Below are 23,646 nucleotides of genomic sequence, written 5' to 3'. Positions count from 1 at the left end.
GGATGTTATATGGAAAAAAAGAAATATGCATGTAAAACTCTTAGATCAGGACATAATACACACTAATTACTGGTTAGCATGATGCAGCTTACTGAATCATGATTATTTCGTATACTCTGTGAAAGCACACCAGAAGCAAAGAGCCAGTCTTAACCATCTCTGTGTCCCTAATGTCTAGTATGGTGCTCAGTCATGTAAGAACATGGCAGAGGCTGCTAGCTACCCCCACATGTCAATTCCCTCTTCCTTTACCATGGCACTGATTTTATTCCAGGTAAAGATGTGCATAGCTAAAGCGTGCACCTTCCCAGGCTCCCTTGCAGCTAAGGATACCATGGGAAATGGTCGGGAGATATATGTGCAAATCCATTGGGGATCTCCAGGATGTGGTTTTTCTGTAAGAACAGACCTCATCCTTGTTTTCCTTTCTTTCTTCCTGAAGAGAATATAGAAAACAGGCTGGATTTGGAGCAGCCATCTTGAGATGATGACAAGACAAATGGAATGTGATAGGGATGGGGGAGGGAAGAGTTTAAAGGACCTAGAACACTCACCACATCACAGAACCATTGCATCAACTCTGAACTGCTGGCCTCCAGACCTGTAAGAAAAATTCTCATCCATAAAAGGAATTCCGCAGAGAATAATGTTACTCACTTGGTTTATCATTTATCAGTTACTAATAGGCTAATTTATCTTGTAGTTAATCTAATTTAAAAAAGGTTATGTTTAAATTGATTGTATTTGGATAAGTCCAAATGTTTGAGGCAATGTAAAAATAACATCTAAGTAAAGCTGTTGATAAATTAAAATCCTGATGTTTCAATCATGTAGACATAAGTCTAGAACTAAAATTTAAGTTTCCTAACAATTGTATCCAAACATATATCAAATTTGAGACAATACAGAAGATTAACATAATTACTAGAATTGTTATAGCTCATAATTATCTTAATTACAGATATCTGAGTTAAGAGTTTATAACTAACAGTGTTTTGATTTTGGTGGGGTTAACTTTGTAATTTTGGCTTTAATAAATCAGCATAGCTACATAATCATGGGAAAATTTTCTGTTCTGAAGGAAACCTGGTGTACTTAAATAAAAGAGCCAACTGACTCGAATAATAAAGAGAGTATTTTTTCTTAGAAAAATTGTCTCTGTGCTCCCTCTGGCGGTTGCTCTCAAAAACAGACTTTTATCCGCTTTGAATTTAAATCTTTTTCAGGACTTCTTAAAATTTCAAAGAAAATTTACCAAAACTTTAAACTCTTGGTATGAATGATAAAGCATGCAGTGAAGCTGCCTTAAATCTTAATATCTGTATTTTAAGATATTCAGTCCTTTCTCCACTCAAAAACAGTCATTGGGTACCTATTGTTGAAAGATAAACTGGGACAAATTAAAAGGTTTAATAGTTTATGTGAGAAACAAATCTACTTAAACCAGGTAACACCAACCTGGATGTGGTCAAGAGCACTCCACCAAGAGGAGGTAGGGGGAAAACTTTTTTGGAGAAGAGGTGAAAGCAAAGCAAGGAAATCGTTTCATTGGGTACAGCTTAAGTAATTACTCTATTTGGGAAAGCCTGTTTGGCTGTTTGTGATTGTTTCGACTTCTTAACCTTGAAGCATTGGATGAGGTTTTGTTTGCTCACATAGGCTGTTGAGGCATTAGAACCACCTCAGTCTAACCGCCTCTTTGTTTAATTAATTGAACACCACTATGCCTCAGATTCTGTTTTAGATGTCAGGATTCAGTGGTGATCCAGAAACCGCAATGCCAGCCCTCAGAGGGCTCACGTGTCAGTGGGAATGACAGACAAAGTTGAGTGAATAAATAAACAAAATACCTAGAAATTGTAATAGAAACAAGCAAGGAGTCAAAATAGAGAATAAGAACAACTAGTATGACAAGATCTTCTTTCTAAGGAGACGAAATTTAAGTGGCTTCAAGGAGGAGAAAATAATTGGCCAAACCCAAAAAGTCAAAAGGACCATGAGGCCCCGATTTCACAGTCTATATTTGAACTGAAAATCAAAATCAAGTGAGCTTTGCCCTCTGATTTCCGGAAGCAGAAGTGTCCTCCCACGTGAGAGCTGAGGCAGCTTCCCTGGCGGAGCAAAGAGCAGGTGCAGACACAGCAGCGGGGAGGTGCTGGGTGTGGTCACAGTGAAGACCACCGCGCTGGAGCGTGCTGACTAAGGTGAAACGTGACCAGCTCATGAAGTAGAGTAAGGAATTTGGACTTCACTCAAACTGTGACTTAAGAGACATATCCAGGGCAGCGAATGAAACAATTTCTGTTTTAACAGGATCACTCTTGCTGCTACATGGAGAGCGGATGGGAGAGAAGCAAGAGTGGAAGTCAGGATCTCAGTTACAACATTGTTTCCGTTGTGCTGGCAAGACATGGCAGTAAGTTGTGCCCTGGTGACTTCCGTCAAGAGGGAGAGGGTGGGGGGAGAGAGAGAGAGGGACAGTGTCAGGGAGAGAGAAGAGTGCTGAGATCTAGTTTAAAGATAGAATCAAAACCCCACTGATAAACTGGCTGTAGGGGCAGAAAAAGGGCAAGAAACTGAAAACAAATGTCCAGATGCAAGGAGAGCAGAAGCACACGGGTTTAGGAGTGGGAACAAATGTTCTGTTAGGGGGCTCGTTACACAGAAGATTGTTTTGAGGCATCTGAGTAAGTAAGATGTTAGGTGGATGTCAGACATACACGTCTAAAGATCACAGGAAATGTTTGCTGGACAGGAAATCTGGACAGACTCAGTGAATCTGAGGTATTTGACAGATTCATTCGGGTCACTGGCACAAGGGGTATAAAGAGGGAGAAGCTAGAACAGAGGAACGCCAATACTCTGATGTCAAATAAGATAGAAAGACCCAGTAATCTACACTAAGAAGGAAGGGTGAGTAAGCTTGGAGGAAATTGTAAGGGTGAAAGATACTGTTTCAAGAAGAACTCCTGAGAAATTGGGTAAGAGGAGGACAGTTTCCATCCAGGTAGGCATATAGAGCTCATTTGAGTGGATTGGCAGAATAGGTAGATAAGCTTAGAGGGGCTTGCAAAGCTGATGAAGGGAGGAAGTACAGACAAAACAGGGTGCAACTCTCAAGACTGGCTGTAGAGGGACACATATAGGGTCAATAGGTTTAGACAAAACATGGTCAGTGACTATTTCTTCTCTATAAGTTTGTATTCTCTTTCCAAAAAAAAAAAGTGTTTAAACATGCAAAGTATGAAAAGTAGACATACAGAAAAGTTTATGAAAGTATTTAAATTTACAGAAAAGTTGAAAGAAGAGTACAAGTACCTGTTTTCCCTCTAACAGTAAATATTTGATGTATTTGGCTTGTTTGTATAAATGCATGTACATTTACACAGATATTGTGCCAAATATTTTGAAAGTAAATCACAGATATCATGACACTTCACCCTGAAATGTTTATGTCTTCATAGTCTAAGGATAGACAAATTCTCCTCCAAAATCACAATATCATTACCACAACAAAAGAAATTACAAAAAAATCCCTGATATTTTCTAAAATCCAATCCATATTTAAATTTCCCCAGTTGTTTGTGAATGCTTCTTTAGAGCTGGTGTTCCAAATCGTGATCTGGTCGAGGTACATGCATTGCCTTTGATTATTATTTTTCTTCACTTTCTTTTAACCTGGAACATTCCCCCATCTCTGTTGGGTGTTACATTGACTTTTTTAGAGAATTCTGCAAGACTTATAGCAATGCCCCACATTCTAGATTTGTGTGTAGTTATGTCTTCATGGTACTTTTTTTCCTATTCCCCATCCTTAGTTTTTCTCTGTTAACCAGGAGTTAGTCAAATGCTTTAGTTATGTGGTATACATTTTAATGCCTGGAATATGTATATGTGTATGTGTCTGTATATGTACGTGTATATATTACAGTCCATGGTATCAGACAACACAATATTAGGCTGTCATGTTGTTAGTCACGCTAATTTGGTTACTTGATAATCCAACCAGACCTCTCCTTTAGAAAGACACTCTTTTTACCCTCACGATTAGCAAGTAAACTTTGGAGTGCTATCTTGGTATTAAGCAAATATCCTTGTTCCCAATAAATCTTTTACCCAGTGGTTTTGGTATTTATTGATAAGCCTTGTCTGAATCAATTATTACAAAGTGGTTGATAGTCTAACTGCAAAATGGTGATCTTTCTATATCCATTATCTGGCATTCATCTACAAAGAAAATTCTAAGGAAAAAAAATTTTTAAGTGTTGACCATACTAGAACCTTTATTTTTTTAAAAAAAAAGATTTTATTTATTCATTCGACAGAGAGAGAGACAGCCAGCAAGAGAGGGAACACAAGCAGGGGGAGTGGGAGAGGAAGAAGCAGGCTCCCAGCGGAGGAGCCTGACGTGGGGCTCGATCCCAAAATGCCAGGATCATGCCCTGAGCCGAAGGCAGACGCTTAACGACTGAGCCACCCAGGCGCCCCCATACTAGAACCTTTAAATGCCAATAAGCATTATGTAGTAGAAGGTGGATGTAGGTAATTTAGAAGAGGCTGGAGATACCCAAAAGTAATAAGTTGAGAGGGTAAGAAAGAAAGGATTCAAGAGCACACACAGTGCAGGTGGTGTTTGATGGGGGAGACACCCCCTTCATGTGGCAGGAAGGAGAAGGGGAGTCGGTAGGGGTGTAGAGCTTAGATGTGAAAAAGTAAGGGAGTAATTCTACTTCTAGCCATACTGCAAGGAAACAATTAAAAAAAAATAAAACATGCATGAAGTTGGTGCCCATTGCAATAATGAGAAAAAAATTACTTACAATTAGAATAGTAGGGGCACCTGAGTAGCTCAGTAGGTAAAGTAGCCAACTCTTGATTTCCATTCAGGTCATGATCTCAGAGTGCTGGGATCCAGCCCGCCCCCCCCCCCCCGTCAGAATGGGGATTCTGCTTGAGGAGACTCTCTCTCCCTCTCCCCACTCATGCTCTCTCTTTCCCTCTCTCTCAAATAAATAATCTTTTTAAAATAAGAATAGTAAAGGAACAACAATAAAGAAAGGGTAGAAGCTCTTATATTTTCACTGCCTATGGAATATTATGCTATTAAAAATAATAATTTAAAAATCTTGTTATTAGAAGGATAGGAGCCCAGCAAGTGAAAAAAAATCTATATTTTTTTCTGAAGTTTTCTGATGAGTACATTCTCATTTTAAAAAATAAGCTACAATTTTTTAACATTGTGATTTTTTTTCTGCACAAATCATCCTGAAGGTGGCAGACAAGTCCACTTTGCACAAACACCTTAAACAACTAGAGAGGAAAACCTAAGCTCTTGCAGGTTTATTTTATCAGTGTGACTCCTCCTATTGAGAATAACAAATAAAATTAATAGAACCAGTTTACTTTTTCACTCACTGAGCATAAACTATTATTCAATGCAAAGAGAATGTTATTTTTAAGGTTATTTCTATTTCAATATATTAATACCAGAAGGAAAATAGACCTTTGAGGCATGCCAGCAAGTCAAAGGAATAATTCTCAAAAGATTTTTTTAATCCCTACAACCAAGAGATGCCTCTGCCCTGGGAAGCCTAAACAATCAATATTTTGATATTTTGAACACTATTATTAGTTATTCAAATGATCCTAATGCATTATTATAAAACAGAATTTAAACAATGATCAGGTATGAAAAAGTGAACGCTTCTGAAAAAGATCAGCTAAAGGCAGGCCCCAAATCATTTACATAATGATATGTAAGAAAATAAACTCTTGTCCAGCATCTCAGTTTTACCACTAACACCACACAGCTCAGAGGCATACATGACAAGCATTCATTCTCCACAGAGATGTCACCAGAGTACCTCTGCTCCACACGTGTCATTATGAAATCCACTCAGGGACTTTAGAGATGCTGCACCTTGCACCCAGAGAACCTGATTTGGCAGGTCTCAAAGACAGCCTGGGAGTGCCTGAATAAAGCTGTCTAGGTCAGCCATGCCTGGGCATGTGGGAGGCACTGAATTATTATAGAGATGAAGTTCTGCTTCAGGTGCATTTGGTTTGTTTTTGTTTTTGTTTTTGTTTTACAAAACCGCATGTAGGTATCCCCAAATATCAGGTTGCTTGTTATCGGAGATACCTAATATTTTATATTGCTTGAATTTATCATTGTATTCCCAGACATTTTATGACATTTTAGATGAGATATCTACTTTTATACACTAAGCTTTTCCCAAGTTACTGATTTCTTACTGAGTCCTTCAGGTCAATAAGAAGATTCACTAAAATTTCATCAAGTCTGTTGCATGGGAGAATGACATCACCAAGATAGTGACACAGGTCATTTGTGACTTCACACCTCCTCACAAGAAGAACTAACAACTATTCATGGACAAGACACCACTGAGAGAATCCTAGCACATGGGGGTGAGGCTGAGGCACCCCCTCTACCACAGAGACCAAGACAAAACACATTGGAAGGTAAGAGAAGTGGCTACATGCTGACTGAATTGCCTATCCCTCCCCCATAGCCAGTGTAGCACCACACAGATAGGTCTCCCCTGAGTCTATGGCTCCTCCAGAGGGAAAAGAGAACCCAGAGGGAAAAATCAGCATTGTGAGTTGCTTTGTGGTGTCTCTACTCTGGTTTTGCTCCCCTGGGATCACTGGGAATCTGACTGTGTCTGAGAACTGGAAGGGGCTTCCTACCACCAGCACTCAGATCTTGGCAGACGAAGTTCATACTTGCAGAGCCCAAATAGTAGTCCCAACAAGTAGCTTCGTTCAACTACAAAACCAAGTCAGTGGTGCATTCTGACCAGGGAACTCAGTGGAGTGCAGTTCTTCCTGATTTGGGTCCTCAAAGGAGGAGTTTTGCCAGTCCTGGGGCCTGGTCTGCCCATGCACAGGCAAAAGAGCTGAGTCATAGCTCTACCTGCTGTGGAGTGTGGCCCCCAGCCACATCTGATAGGAAAGGCTGGCCAGAACACATGAAAGCTGAGTAACATAGCAGTGCTAGAGCCAAGAAGTGAGTAGGCAGAGCTGATCTCCTTCGGAACAAAACTAGTAACAGGCATGGAGGGTTTCCCGACTATGCCCAGGTAGAAGAGTTAATTCAGGGTCCATCTCTGTGGAGATGGTTCCCAGCCCTCCCCCCAACCAGAAAATCTGTTCAAAGAAACTTGGGAGTTGCCTGAAGTAAGCCATTCCACCACTGACAAGGCAAGACAGCTGACTCATAGCTCCACTTGCTGCAGAGTATGGTCCCTGGCCCCAGCTGACAGGAAGGGCTGACAAGAACACCTGGAAGCTGCTGTATAACCCAGCAACATTCCATCTGAAAAGTCAGCAGGCAGAGCTGATCATCCTCAGAGCAAAGCCAATGGCCCTGTTTGGCCAGGGAACTTGTGTCATGGGTCAGCTTGACTAAAAACCGCAAAGAGCCTTAGTGGTCTTGGAGCTGCTTCTCTTGCTGCACTGGGCAGGGAAACTAATTTGTAGACCCACTTGTTGCTGAATAGTGTTTCAGCCTGCCCAACCAGGGAACATTACCAGAGCACACAGGAAACTGTGTAGCCCATCCAACGGAGCTGTTTACAGTGCCATCAGAATAGAGAGCACAGCCCATAGCCTTCCCTTTCTGCAGGGCAAACCCGGTAGTTTTACCTGACCAGGATATTCAGTGCACACTCTTACCTGATGTGGGTCCCCAAACAACAAGCTGGACAGAACCTGGGTCCCATCTTGCTGCATTGCCAGGGAAGGGAAGCTAATTCATAGCCCCATCTACTGATGACTGTAGTACCAAGTCCCAACTGGATAGAGCCTGACCAGAGAATCCATGTCTCCATGGAGCCCATCCTACAGCCTCACTTGGGCAGGGAACCAAGCCAGCAGTTCTATCCAGCTGTTTTCAGAGGCACACGCTCCTACCTCCAACCTCAGAGCTTGAACAGTTGCCTTGCCCAAAACAAACCCTAACAGGAGGCCCTCTTGCCCAAAGATGATGCCAGCAGACACATCCAGAAACCCAAACTGAGCTGCTTAGTGAAAAACTGTCTCTGCTGAAACAAGACTGCAAAGTCTGGAAGAGGAGACCACTTACTCAAATATGCAGATACCAGTGTAAAAAATCAAGAATAACAAAAAATTAGGTAAATGTCACACCACATACACACACAGACACACAGACACACAGACACACAAATAAAGTTCTAATAATGGGCCCTAAAGAAACAGAGATTTATGTACTGTCAAAGAATTCAGAATAATCCCCTTAAGGAAATTTGATGAATTATAAGAACCTACACAGAGAGACAATTAAATAAAATTAGGAAAACAATGAATTAAAAAAAAAAGTTCAACAAAAAATAGAAACCATCAAAATATACAAACAAAAATCCTAGAGCTGAAAAATACAATAACTGAACTGAAGAATTCAACAGATAATTTCAAAAGCAGACTCTACTAGGCAGAAAAAAGAATCAATGACCTGGAAAATAGGACACTGGAAATTAGCCAGTCAGAGGAGTAAAAAGAAGAATGAAGAGGAATGGAGAAAGGCCACTGGACTTATGGGACACAAAGAAAGGAAACAATATTCGTAGTACAGAAATTCCAAAAAGAGAAGAGAAAGAAAAAGGGACAGAAAGTATATTTAAAACAGTAATTGTTGAAGACTGCTTAAACCTGAGAATAGAAATAGACATCCAGATCCAAAAGACCCAAAGGATCCCAAAGGTGGTATATCTAAATAGGGCTACATCAAAGTATGTTATAATGAAATTGTCTAAAAACAAAGGAAGAATTTTGAAATTAGCAAAAGAGAAAAGTGACATGCAAGGGAACCCCCATGAGACTATCAGTGAATTTTGCAACAGAAAGATCTCAGGATGGAATGGGATGAGATGTAAAATATTGAAGGAAGAAAAACCTGTCAACCAAGAACTCCATACTTAGCAAAGCCATCCTTTGGAAATGAAGTAGAGATAAAGACTTTCCTGACCAAACAAAAGCTGAGGGAATTTATTGCCACTAGACCTGTCTTACAAGAAATTCTAAAGAGTCCTTTGAGTGAAAATAAAAGGATGCCAATTGGCTTCAGGAAAACATAAGAAGGTAGTGTAAAACTCACTGGTAATGGCAAATATAAAGTCAAAGTTAGATTCTATCATATGGTAATGATGGCACGTAATTCACTTACAGCTCTAGCTTAAAAGTTAAAAAAAAAACAAATGTAGTAAAAATAATCATGACGACAAAAACCTGTTGTTATACAATATACCATATAAGTATATTGAAACATCAATAACCTAAAATGTGAGGGAGAGGAGAAGGAAAGGTGTAAAGAATAGATAAGAATGCCTTTGAAGTTATTATTAATTTAAATGAGGGGGCTATAATGTGAAAAAATCTGTGTGTAAGTCTAATGATAACAACAAGGGAAAAATCTGTAGCAATTGCACAAAAGGAACATGATAAAGAATTCAAACTATACTGATTTCAAAAGAAAGCAAAACACACACACACACACACACACACACACACACACACACGACAGCAGGATAAGAAATAAGGAACAATGGATCAACAAAACAACCAGAAAACAAGGAACAGAATGGCAATAGTAAGTCTTTACTTATCAATAATTACTTAAAATGTAAACAGATTAAATTTATCAATCAAAAGACATAGAATGACTGAATGAATAAAGACACAAGATCCAATGATAATGCTGCCTACAAGAGATTCACTTAGTCTTAAAGGCACATAGAGGCTGAGAGAGAAAAAAAATATTTGAAGCAGGGATGCCTGGGTGGCTCAGTCAGTTAAGCGTCTGCTTTCAGCTCAGGTCATGATCCCGGGGTCCTGGGATCGAGTCCCACATTGGGCTCCTTGCTCAGCAGAGAGCCTGCTTCTCCCTCTACCTGCCGCTCCCCCTGCTTGTGCTCTCTCTCTATCTCCCCCTCTCTGCAAATAAATAAATAAAATCTTTTAAAAAAATATTTGAAGCAAATGGTAACAACATCAAAAGGGTAGCTATACCTCTATCAGACAAAATATATTTTAAATTAAAAGTGGCAAAAAGAGATAAAGAATGTCATTATTTAACAATAAAGGTGTCAATCCATCAAGAAGATATAACAATTGTAAATATGTATGGGCCCAACATCAGAGTACCTAAATATAGAAAGCAAAAACTAACAGAGCTAAAAGGAGAAATAAATAGCAATACTATAATAGTTGGGGACTTTAATACCCCACTCTTAATGATAGAAAGATCATCCAGAGAGAGAATCAATGAGGAAACAGCACATTTGAACAATATAGAGCAAATGGCCCTAATAAACAATCAGAGAACATTGTATCCAACAACAACAGAATACACATTCTTTTCAAATGTACAAGGAACATTTTCCAGGATAGACCATATGTTAGGCCACAAAACAAGTCTTAGCAAATTCAAGAATTTTGATTCATACCATGTATCTTTTCTGACCACAATGGTATGAAACCAGAATGAAACCAGAATCAATAACAAGAGGAAAACTGACAAATACGCTAAACTTAAACAACACTCTTCTGAACAACCTATGGATCAAAGAAGATATTAAAAAGGAAATAAAAAAGCATCTTGAAAAAACAAAAATGGAAACACAACATACCAAAACTTACGAGATGCTGCAAAAGCAATTCTAGGATCGAAGTTCATAGCAATAAATGCCTACATTAAGAACCAACAAAGATACCAAAAAACAGCCTAACTTTACACCTTAAGGAACTAGACAAGGAAGAACATACTGAGCCCAAAGAACATAGTGAGCTCACAAAGATTACAGCAGCAATAAATGAAATAGAAAACAGGAAAACAAAGAAAAGATTAATCAAACTAAAACCTGGCTCTTTGAAAAGATAAACAAAATTGACAAACCTTTAGCTAGACTAGACAAGAAAAAGAGACAGGACCCGAAATAAACAAAATTATAAATGAAAAAGGGAACATTACACATAAAACTAGAGAAATGGAAAGGATCCTAAGAGCCTACTATGAACAACTATACTGTATGCCAACAAACGGGAAAATCTAGAAGAAATGAAAAATTTTGTAGAAACATGCAAACTACGAAGAAAGGAGTGAGGAAGAAATAGAAAGTCTGAGCAGAATAATTATTAGTAAAGAGACTCAATAACTAATTTAAGATCTCCCAGTGAAGAAAAGCCCAGGACCAAACTGCTTCACTGCTGAATTTTACCAAACATTTAAAGAATTAGCACCAACTCTCCTCCAACTCTTCCAAAAATGTTGAAGAGTATGGAAATTCCAAACTCATTTTAGGAGGCCAACATTACCATGACACCAAAGCCAGAAAAGGAGACTACCAGAGAAGAAAAATACAGACCAACATTCCTGGTGAATATAGTTGCAAAAAATCTCAACAAAATACTAACAAACGAAATCCAGCAGCTTTTTAAAAGGATTATTTACCATAATCAAGTGGGATTGATACCTGTGATGCAAGGATGGCTCAACATATGCAAGTCAATCAATGTGATACATCATCTTAATAGAATGGAAAAAAATGACCATCTCAATAGACATAAGAAGTATCTGACAAAATTCAAGATCTGTTCATGATAAAAACTTCTAAAAAAATAGGTGCAGAAGAAAGGTGCCTCAAAATAATGGAGGCCATATAGGATAAGCCAAAATCCCTAACATTATACTCAATGGTGAAAGGTTGAAAGCTTTTCCTATAACATCAGAAACAAGGCAAGGGTGCCCACACTCACCACTACTCTTCAACATAGCTCTGGAAATCCTTGCCAGAGAAATCAGGCAGGAAAAGAATGAAAAGGAATCAGAATTTGAAAGGAAGAAGGCAAACTGTCCTATTTGTATATGCATGATTTTATATGTAGAAAATCCTAAAGAATCACCAAAACTTGTTAGATATAAACAACAAGTGCAGTAAAATGGCAGGATACAAACTTAACAGACAAAACCAGTAGCATTTCTATATACTAACACTGATTTATCTGAAAGAGAAATAAAGAAAATGATCCCATTTACAATAGTATCAGAAACAATATAATACTTAGGAATAAACTTAACCAAGGAAGTGAAAGATCTTTACTCTGAAAACTACAGGACACTGATGAAAGAAATCAAAGAAGGTAACAAATAAATGGAAAGGTATCCCATATTCATGGGTTGGAAAAATTAACATAGTTAAAATGTCAATAGTACCCAAAGTCTTCTGCAGATTCAACACAATCCCTATCAAGATCCAATGCCATTTTTCATAGTAAAAAAAAAAATTCCACAATTTAAATGAAACCACGAAAGACCCTAAATAGCCAAAGCAATCCTGAGAAAAAACAAAATGGGAGATATGACCCTTCCTGATTTCAAACTTTACTATAAAGATATATGTACCCCTATGTTTATTGCAGCATTATTTACAACACCCAAGATATGAAAACAACCCAAGTGTCCATGCATGGATGAATGGATAAAGAAGTTATTTATATATACATATACATGTATCTGTATCTGTATACATACACACACACATACACGCACACAATAGAATATTACTGAGCCATAAGAAAGAACAAAATCTTACCATTTGCAATAACGTGGATGGATCTAGAGGGTATAATGCTAAGTGAAATAAGTCAGTCAGAGAAAGGCAAATACCATATGGTTTCAGTCATATGTAGAATTTAAGAAACAAAGAAAAAAAGAGATGAACAAAAAAACAAACTCTTAAATATAGAGAACAGACTGTTGGTTACCAGAGGGGAATGGGGGAAATAGGTAAAGGGGATTAAAGAGTACACTTACCATGATGAGGACTGACTAACGTATAGAATTGTTGAATCATTACATCGTACACCTGAAACTAATATAACACTGTATGTTAATTATATTTGAATTAAAAAAAAAAACACCCTGGGACATCTCTGCTGATCACCCAGTCTTTGTTAGAGAAAAAAGATGCTTTGTGCACAAAAAGATGCTGAGCTGACTCCCCAAGCCATGGTACGATGGGACATGTGGTCGAAGATGGCATTTGAGGCATTTGCTGGGAATGCAAACTACTCTTGCTGCCAGTAGGTATTTTTCAAAGGAGAAATTCTGTTCTGGATTGTGGGAAGCACGCAGTTCATCCATTTTTAATCGTTTCTCAGAGATGTCATTTTAACTTATCTTCCCTTTCCCCATTTTTTTAATTGATGTGATATATTTTCCTGTAACTTTATAAGATATGATATAAATAAACAAATGTACCATTCCCTAAACTGAAGGACGGTGTCATCCATTGCAAAACTCTATTCTATTTAAACAGAGGTGCTATTAACATTTTATTTTTCATAAATGGTGAATCCTAGAGCACAGCTCCATATGCATAAAGCACGTGGATTACAATCAGTGGAGGGGAGAATGCAGTCAGCCCTGGTCCAGAAATTTTTATTCTTATATAACACTTAACAACACCATGGACCTTCAAGATTCTGAATTAGGATTGAAATTCTATTAGTAAATCTTATCCCTTATCCTCCCTTTGTATCACATGATGAAATAGTAGGTATATCTTGTTTAATTCATTAACTATTTCAAAGACATCAATGTTTTCTATGTTCTAACAATTCTGAATTATACATTGCAACCAATTTCATCTCTGCTGGAACAGGACTAGACAATTCCTAGAAGAGGAAACAGATGGCTGTGATTGGTCTTGATTAGTCTTTGTGTGCCTGGCCAAATGGACCCAATTCCCTGTATCTCACTTTTTCTCTATATAAAATGAGACTAAAATGCCAGACCCAAAGCTATCCTAGTAAAGGACTGCTATGTGAAGCATTGTCTGATTCCTTCCTTAATCTGGATAAGCACAGATGAGTGCCATCTGTGGTGGGATATTGTTTGTGGTTTTCCAAGCATGCTGCTGAGGGAAGGAAAGCTTTCTCTACGTGTGAGGGGTTTTCTGGTTAGTCCCTTCGCCTTGCACACATGGGAGCCATGACTGTGCTTACTGTTAACTGAAATAGTAATGTGTGTGCTAAGAAATAAGCAATTTCTCTCCCATCGCACTCTCCATACAAGTTGTTCAAATATTAAAATGAGGTTTGTGATTATATGATAAAAGCTTATCTATACTTTTTCTGCCTAGCATATATTGTAGTTTTTGTGTTTATTAGCAATTAGACATCATTTTCACAATCAACTGAAATAAAGGGGGGGGATTTCATTCTTAATCTTGCCCATTAGATAACTTTTCTCAAAGGCACTAAGGTGACTAAATTATGGATCCCATGTTCTCAAGCAATAGAATAGTATCACACAGAATACTTCAGCTTTTTTTTTCCAGAATGTTTCAGTTTTTATTTTGAACTGAGCTTCTCTCAATGTGGACTAGCAGCATTTTTGGATTTCTCAAGCAAAAACTTAAGCACACACATTACATAACTTTACTAAGATAACTAAAACCAAATAGACATTTTTAAACATCAGAAATGGTATAACCAAATAACACAGTTTACACAAAGACTGCAAGAATTCAACACACAGTTAAGACCTTTGCAACAGAATGATGTAAGTAAAATCTACTTGTATATGGCTGTTTGTATATTTATTCTACCTAGTACCTAAGTCATAAAAAGGAAGTCTGAGACATATAGTTTGGATTTCTACATGCTAATATGAAGGCAACAACCTAGAAATGACAACACAATAGTTTATCCAATGACTTAGAGAGCCAGGGTGAAACTGAACTGTCGTATTTGATCCCCCACATGCCATACTAGGACCCCTACCCATCCTTGCTGTGGCTAACATAGTGATGGCAGTCCACCTTTTCCAATAGTCCTCTCCGAGATTCCGAGACGGCCCCAGGGAATCTGTGGTTGGGATGACACCGTAGACAAATGGATTACTCAGTTCTCCCCCACTCTGTGTCCAGAGAATGTCAAAGTATAGCTACTGAGTTTATGAAAACAGATGAGGTTTCAAATCCACATGATTGTAACTCCTGTGTTTGTGGCCAAATATCCACTTGACTCTTTGTCCGTCACCTTAGATAATGTGGCAGTGACTTTAAGCTTAAAACTTTAATTAAAAAAAAAGTACTGAGGATTCATAAAAGAATTTTGTGAGTCATAAAGAAAATCAATAAAATGTTTCCAAGAAATTTGAAAGATACTGCAATGAATTCCAAAAGGTCTCCGAAGCCCACCAGCAAAGGACTGCTCAAAGGTACATCATTCAAAATACAATGGAGGCATAAGAAAACAAACCTGTATTTTGGACAATTTACTATTATTGATTACTCGAGGTAAGTTTCTAAATTTACATTTTTAAAAAACTTATAGCCATGAATTACTGTTCATAATAACTCTGAGGGCTAAGGAATCAACTCTCATTCACTAAAATCAGAAAGGGAGTTTGCTTTCTCCCACCCAAAGGAGACTTTTTCTCTTCTATATCCTTTCAAGAGGTAAATAATTGAGAAATTGAGTTATGCCCATCAAACAAAGCAAGCAAAACCTGCTGGCAACGCTCACACTTTTTCACACCTAACACTGCACTATAGGAAACAAGTATTTCTATAAATTTTCATTCCTGTTTGGAATTAATCCCAAAGAAAACTTAACCCCTGAAACGCTGTAATCAAGGGCTATAGTCTGGTTAAGGCTCTGCTCTCATGTCTGAGGTGTAAACGGCAGACGGTTGGGTAAACCTAAGCCTCAGTCCTCTCTTGATCCATTTTTGTCTCCATAAGTGAAGATAAAAATAAAGATAGGGTGCTGGCCGGGCTCCCTATGATTCCAGAACTAGATTATTTGCCAGGTTCACCTGACTAGCAGTAAGGAATAGTGGAAAGGAATCCAATAGAGGAAAATATGAAGATGTCAGTCACTTCAACTTCCTGGCTCTCCCTCAGGCGAAACGGATAAAGAATATGAGGAGAAAGGGATTGAAGGAATGGATACACAGTTCACTTTTTAATCTCATGCGATCTTCACAGAGACTTGTTAGATTACGACATACATATTTATAGAAGTTCTCAGTCCTGAAAAACAATGCTCGCACAAAGAATTGCAACGAACTGGTCCAAGTGGTATGAGAGGTCACCCGGGCCAAAGGGACGTAGGAGTACTGAAGTCAATTGTGGAAAGCAGCGAGGACTGGCAACCCAGAGGTGTAAATTGCCATTTAGCCCGTGCAGAGCTTTATTTTCGGACTCTCGGCCCGGGGCAGCAGGCTCCGCAAGGGGGCGCCACAACCGCGGGCTTGGGAGACTCGCGGCTCTCGGTATTTCTGAGCAGGGCGAGCCGGGTTCCCCCAAAGTCTTAAGAGTCGTGGAGCATTTTCAAGAAAGAGTAGGAGTAGGGAAAAGGAAAGGAAGAGAGAAAAGGAGCTAAAACAGGAAGGGAGAATTATCACTATTCTCATCACCATTGTAGGTAGTCACAGCCAAGCTTCAACCTCCTTCACCCAATCCCACGCCTCCGCTAGATACACACGCACGCACTACACTCCCGTACGTTCCATGGGACTCCTTGCATCTCAGAGCGGTGGGCGCGGAACGCAGGAGCCTTGACCCTTTTCCCTAGCGATTAGGGCGAGCGCAGAGAGACTAAAGGTCCTGGCCAGGCTGCTCGCCAGTTTTGAGCAAAAGCGCAGGCGGTCGCTACCGGAAACCGAAGTAGCAAGGTGCAAGGCGAGCGCGGAGCCGACGCCTGGGGGCTCCCGGGGCATCCTCGGACCTCTTTTAACCTCACCCCCACCCCCGCCCCCCGCCTCCCAGTATCCCAGGATAGCGCCGAGGGCTCCACCCTTGAGCCCGGGTTGCGAACGCCCTGGGCGGGTGGAGAGAGCGGGAACCGGCTAGTGGTTCCCAGCAGCACTGCCGCCCTCTTCCCCCGCTTCCTGCTTTCCCCTGTCAAATTTGGGGGTTAACTCGGTGCCCTTTGGCGTTAGGGAGAGTTCCACGTGCGTTCTCAGACTCAACAGTCCTTATACTTAGTGTGCTCCTCCATCATCTGGAAGGCTTGGGAAATTCAAATTGAGGGTGCAGCCCTAGCGCGTTCTGAGGCTATGTCTGAGCCGGAGCCCAAGAATCTGAATCTTTAGCAAGTTTTCGGGGTTGGGGGCAGGAGACTACAGCTTAGGGAGGCCTCCGAGAGCCTCGGGCTCCCACTCCCTCTGCACCGGCCGGGGATGGGGCGGCCAGGACTGGGGCGCAGGGCGAGCGGAGCGGGGCAGGTGGAGGGTCAGGCGGCCGGGCGGCAGGCCAGCAGCTGGCGGAGGCTCCTGCGGAAGCTGTCGTCCAGGAAGGCGTAGAGAAAGGGGTTGAGGCAGCTGTTGGCGTAGCTCAGGCTGGTGATGAAGTAGGAGAGCGCGATGACAAGAGGCGTCTGCGGGAGGTCAGTGGTAAGTGCCACCACGGTGCTCAGGTGGTAGGGTGTCCAGCAGAGGAGGCACACGGCCAGGATCGCCACCACCAAGAGAGTCACCCTCTTCTTAGCGCGGTCCAGAGCCTTGGCGTGGCTGTCCAGCCGTATGGCGCGAAGCCGGCACAGCAGGATGCTGTAGAGAACGCAGATGGTGGACACCGGGATGGCGAAGCCGAGTACAAACGTGTAGAGGCGGCTCGCCCGCCACCAGAAGGCCTCGGGATGCGGAAAGACCAGCACGCACTGGCGCCGGCCCTGCTCGTCGTCGAGCCGGGCGAAGACGGCGAAGGGCAGCACGACCAGCGTCACGAGCCCCCACACGGCCAGGCTCACCGCGCGCGCGGCGCTATACGTGCGGCCAGCCACCCGGCGCGACTCGGCTGTGGCCAACACTACCAGGTAGCGGTCGGCGCTCATGACCGTGAGGAAGTAGAGGCTGGAGAACGTGTTGTACTGGTCGATGGCCACGATGAGCTTGCACATGAGCTCCCCGAAGGGCCACTGCTGCATCAGGAAGTCAGCGATGTTGATGGGCAGCACTAGCGTGAAGAGCTCGTCGGCGATGGCCAGGTTGAGGATAAACAGGTTGGTGACGGTCTTCATGCGGGGCGCCCGCAGCAGCACGTACAGCACCGCCGAGTTGCCCGCCAGCCCCACCGCGCAAATCACCGCGTAAACGACCGGCACGGCCACCACCAGCGGCGGCGGCAGTGGCGGCGGCGGCGGCGGACTCGACGCGTTGGGGCAGCCCAGAGCAGGTCCCAGGCACGACGTGTTGGCCGGCCCCAGCTCCGAGAATGATGCGTTGTGCATGTTGGCGAGGGCAGTGGGGCCGGCGACCCGATTTCCTCCACCAACGCCCTGCGAGGCTCTGCAGTCCCCCCAGCCCGCGTCTGCGCGGACCTGCGCTCCAAGACCTGCTGTGGCTTCTCCGGACTAGGCTCTTTCCTGGCTGTCCTTTTAGCCCACCGTCGCCGCGGACTCCTAGGCTGCAAAACGGAATTGAAAGCACGGGTTACGATGATCGACGTGCAACTATACGGAGAGGTGCGGTTCCGAGGGGAGGGGAAGGATGGTGCGGCGCCCCAAATCTGCCCCCACGTGATCATTCTCTGCTACCTGTTGAAATCTTATTCTAACCAGTTGAATACATCGAACAAAGTGCTACAGAGATAAGAGTCCTTACCCTTTAAAGGAAAACTACAAACCTGTCTCCTCTTCTTTAAGACGCCACTGGCCGACGCGGGTCCCCCTAGCTTCGGTGTTCCCTCCCTTGTAGCAAGTTCAGTAGCAATCTCTATCTCACCTAGCTGGCCCAGGGAAGGGGCTTCTTTTCTGGAGCGGTCAGGAGAGGAGGCCGCCGGCTGTGGAGACGTCTGCGGCGGCAGCCAGCCGAAAGTCCCCCTCCCTGCTTCTGCCCCAGGCTACAGCGCTCGCGTCTCCGCGGGTCCAGCCTGCGAGCCTGGAAGCTTAGGGATGGCGCAGCCGCAACTGCTCTCCGCTGACCAGACCGCCTCCCTCACCACCCCCACCCCAGCGGTGGGACCGAGATCCGCATTACTCGTAAATCCTTTCTTCCTTCCATATGAACGTCATTCCATTTGAATTAATAAAAAGCTCTCCTGTTAAGAATTAATTTTAAGAGAAGCAAAGCAAGGGTATTGGTGGTCTCTTTTAATAGAGCAATGAAGTCGAGGCTCCCATTCTATTTTTTAAAACACCATACCCCAAATGTGCTAATGTAATTTTAAATTTTAAGTTACATTTATACTACATAACTGTACAGAAAAGAGAAGTAAATGTAATTTTAAAATGCAAATCACCCGTTTTCTAATACTCTGGTCTTCGCAGGGTTGTAAAATCGTTAATAACAAATAATGGTGGATAATTTGAGATACTTTAGTCTTTCTAAATATGCATAGAAATAATGATTATTAACAAACTGCTTCTGAAAGCCTTTTAGTGTGCTACGACTTAATGCATATTTCATAAAATGTTCAGGTTGTTCAACACACTGTCCTGATTCTCATACACACATTCTTGTTCTCCCGGTAAGAGAACTACCCTGCAGTCATAGCAGTATGGCCACGCGAGGCAGAACAGGGGCAGATATGGGGCAAATCTGGGCTGCAGTATTCCTATCTCGCAGAGCCAGAGTTCTTCCTCTACAACAGGGGAACTCACCCTAGGCACCTCACCTTTGAGGACAGAATGAAATTAACTCAATATTAGTTCTCTTCAGTTCCTGTTTTCTTCCTCCACCTTCCCTTCAGGAGAGCAGCAAATTAAAACACAGGATTCTATCCTACTTCCCTCAAACAAATTCTTTCCCACAAAAGCAGGCAAAAGTCCAAATAAAGTGCATTTTTGGTCCTTTATGAAGCATTTTTAGAGGAGAGGTCCTAAGATACTGAGAAGGAGACTGGAAATAGTCAGTGGAAGAAGCCTCTAGCGGCAGAAATACAAATGCTTTTCTTTACCCACTCATTCTCTTTTTACTGGGATCTGCATAATTTGGCTTCCCTACAGTTTCACACTTTATGAAGAAAATGACAGGAAAGTCAGGCTGTGTCCATGAGGTAAAATATGTGAGAAAGCATCATATCATGTTAAGTGAAATAAAAAAGAAAGCTTATACATTATATATATATACACACACACATATTATACATATATACATCATATGCATATATACATTATACATATATATTATATATAATGTATTTATAATACATACAGATATACATGGATGTGTATCTGTGGATATGTATGTATGTGTATGCATACATATATATGTATATAGTTATATAGTTGCTTAATTCTCAAATATTTGGAGGTTTTCCAGTTTTTTAAATTATTGATTTCTAGCTTAATGCTTAATTACACTGTGAACAGAGTACAAACTCAATATGATTTCAATTCATTGGTATTTGTTGAAACACTGCCCTACAATATATAGTTATTTTTCTAATTAGCTCATATATACTTGAAAATAATGTGTGTTCCTTATTTGTTGCGTGCCAAACTCTAGGTTTTGTCAACTAGTCAAATTTACTATTATGTTCCTTAAATCTTCTCTCTCTACTCTTATCTTTATCTGATTGCTTTTTGAGTTACTGAGAGATATTGTTAAAAAATACAAATCAATAATTACAGATTTCTCTATGTTTTTAAGTTTGTTAATTTTTTACTTCATAATTTGATGCTGTTTTATTAGGTGCACACAAAGATTGTTTTATTTTTATGTGGAATGGACTCTTTTCTCATAAAATATCCTTCTTTAACTGGGTTACTACTTGTTGTATGTAGTCTTTTTTGTTTGGTATTATTACTATTTCTCTTAGTATTATCATGGAATACCTTTTCTTAAATCTTTTTACTTTAAACCTCCCTATGTCTGTATGTTTAAAATATGTCCCATGTAAAAATAATAAAGGTTTTTTGATCCAATCTGACAACATTTGCCTTTGAACTAGAGTATTTAGTTCATAATGTATTTAACGTAGTCATAGGTAATATTAGGGTATAACTACAGTGTTATTCTTTGTTTCTCCTATCTTGTTTTCATCTTTTTTCCCTCTCTTATGTTCTTCTGGATTAAGATTTATTATTTTATTATTCAGTTTCCCACACTTCATTAACTTATTAACTTCATTAACATGCTTTTATTCAAATGGTTGAAATAAAAATTGGATATAAATTCTAGATTTTCAGGTTCTTTATTTTAGCAGTTTAAATGAGATTCCATTTTCTTTTTGTCTCCGTTGTTTCCATCGGGAAAGTGGTTTCCAGTCTTTACTGTAGCTCTTTTGAAGGTATTTTTTCTTTTTTCTATAACTGTTCTTAAATTATGTCTTTGATTTTGTCTTTTGGCAGTCAAACTAAGATGAACTAGAAGTGATTTTCTTTCCATTTATATAGGCTTGGATTTTTAGACTTCTAAATCTGTAACTTGATCTTTTTTTGTATTCAATTTTGGAAAATCCTTAGCATTCTCTCTTCAAGTTACCGCTTTGTTCCCCCCTCTTCCCTCCTACTGGACCTCCAATTACATGTGTGTTAGACCTTCATGCTCTTTTCTGCATTTCCTACCTTTCTCCCTTTCTCTACTTCAATCCGGTCCCTTAAATCCTGACTTTCTTGGTTGTTCCCCAATGCCTTCAAATGTCAGTTTTGTTTGTTTGTTTTTTTAAAGATTTTATTTATTTATTTGACAGACAGAGACACAGCCAGTGAGAGAGGGAACACAGGCAGGGGCAGTGGGAGAGGAAGAAGCAGGCTCCCAGCGTAGGAGCCCAACGTGGGGCTCGATCCCACAACCCCGGGATCACTCCCTGAGCCAAAGGCAGACACCTAACAACTGAGCCACCCAGGTGCCCCCAAATGTCAGTTTTTTGGCTCAATTTTTATGGTAGCTCATAACAGGATGGTTTATATGATACAGCTGATTCACCACAGCTAGAAGCAGAAGTTAATATCTAAAGCTTTCTATACAACACAATAACAAATTAAAAAGTATATGTGTATGTGTGTTTTCATATACATAATTATGTGTAAGTATGTGCAATTATGAAAGCATATACATCAAAATGTTAAAAAATATTTGTCAGTAATTTTTATTTTCTTTGCACTTTTCTGAATTTCCCAAATATTTTTATAGTGAAGACATATTACTTTTATATTAGTAAGAAAATAATATTTATAAAAATCACCACAGGAGTACTTTATGGTCATAAAATACTGAATATTGAGAAGAAATTAAGAATATATAGGGAAGGTATTTCTTCCAGCACTTGTGAAATCACTATAAACACACACACAGTGAATAAATAGATTTATAAAATGTATTTTTATTTAGAAACGTACCTTATATACCCTGAAGTTTACCCACAACATTGTCCCAAAAGAGATTTGTACTGCTTGAAGCAATTTTGCTTATTAAAAAGAAAGTGTTAAATTCCAACCTCTTCTTGTTTTAAAAAGTATACAATTAAATATTTGAATCTTGAATACTAAGAATATTAATATCTAGTATAATTACTGTGTCTTAGTTTAGTGCTACTAAAACTTTCAAAATTGTTTTTTTCTCAGCCCAGAAAAAAGTATATCCAAGGCAGAAATGAAAAGGTGGAAACATCAGACTCACAGAACTTGTCATGGTGAAAGACTGAAAGTTTTGTCCCTAAAATCAGCAATAAGACAAGATGTCTTCTCTCCACACTTCTTTTCAACTTTATGGCATGTTCTAGCCAGTATAATGAGGAAAGAAAAATAAAAGACATTCAGATTGGGGACAAAGAAGTAAAACAGTCATTATATGAAGATTCCATAATTGTCTATTAAGAAAATCCCATGGAATCTACAAAAATACCACTAGAACTAAAATGAATTTAGTAAGAATGCCAGGATACCATTAGAAAGACCTATCGCATTTTTATATACTAATAATATATGGTCAGAAGTTTAAAATTGTTTAAAAACAATACCATTTATAATAGTATCAAATGGTACCTAGGGATTAATCTTAAAAAAGATGTGAAAGACTTGCACACTGAAAATTACAACACACTGCTTAGAGAAATTAAAGAAAACCTAAAAAAATGGAGAGATATTCCATGTTCATAGGTGAAAAGACTCAGTATTGTTAAGATATTATTCCTCCCTAAATTGATCTTTAGATCAACACAATCCCACTCAAAATCCTATCTAGCTTTTTTATTGTTGTTGTTTGGTGGAGAGCAAGTGTATAAATTGACAAATTGTATAGTTGATAAATTGATTTTAAAATTCATATGTAAATATAAATGATCTAGGATGATTACTAAAGAAACTGAAAAAGAAAAACAAATTTGGTAAGCCAAAACTATTTGATTTCAATATTTATTATCATGTAATTGAGCCATTCTACTCCTGGGTGTTTATTAAAAAGAAAAGGAACTGTATGTTCACATAAAGCCTTGCACATAAATGTTCATGGTAAGTCTACATAAAATAGCCAAAAACTGGACACAATGCAAATGCCCATCAATAGGTTAATGGATAAACAAACTATAATATAACCATACAATGGAATACTATTCAACAATAAAAAGGAATAAAGTTAAGATGCACACACTACAACATGGATAAATTTAAAAATGAGTATGCTAAGTGACAGAGCCCAGCCCCCCCAAAATACAT

General features: G+C 39.9%; 1 protein-coding gene across 1 annotated transcript; it reads right to left on the bottom strand.

Moving 5' to 3' along the window:
* Positions 1 to 14,365: 14,365 nt before the first annotated feature.
* On the bottom strand, positions 14,366 to 18,985 carry NPBWR1 (neuropeptides B and W receptor 1). Its single transcript, XM_057307858.1, has 2 exons — positions 18,675 to 18,985; positions 14,366 to 18,455 (listed from the first exon to the last, which is right to left on the bottom strand). Exon 2 carries the CDS (start codon positions 18,277 to 18,279, stop codon positions 17,284 to 17,286), a length of 996 nt encoding a protein of 331 aa, XP_057163841.1. The 5' UTR covers positions 18,280 to 18,455; positions 18,675 to 18,985; the 3' UTR covers positions 14,366 to 17,283.
* Positions 18,986 to 23,646: the final 4,661 nt, after the last annotated feature.

The sequence above is a fragment of the Ursus arctos genome, unplaced genomic scaffold (genome assembly GCF_023065955.2).
Source record: "Ursus arctos isolate Adak ecotype North America unplaced genomic scaffold, UrsArc2.0 scaffold_6, whole genome shotgun sequence".
In the NCBI taxonomy this organism is placed as follows: domain Eukaryota; kingdom Metazoa; phylum Chordata; class Mammalia; order Carnivora; family Ursidae; genus Ursus; species Ursus arctos.
This window is presented reverse-complemented; position numbering and strand designations above follow the sequence as displayed.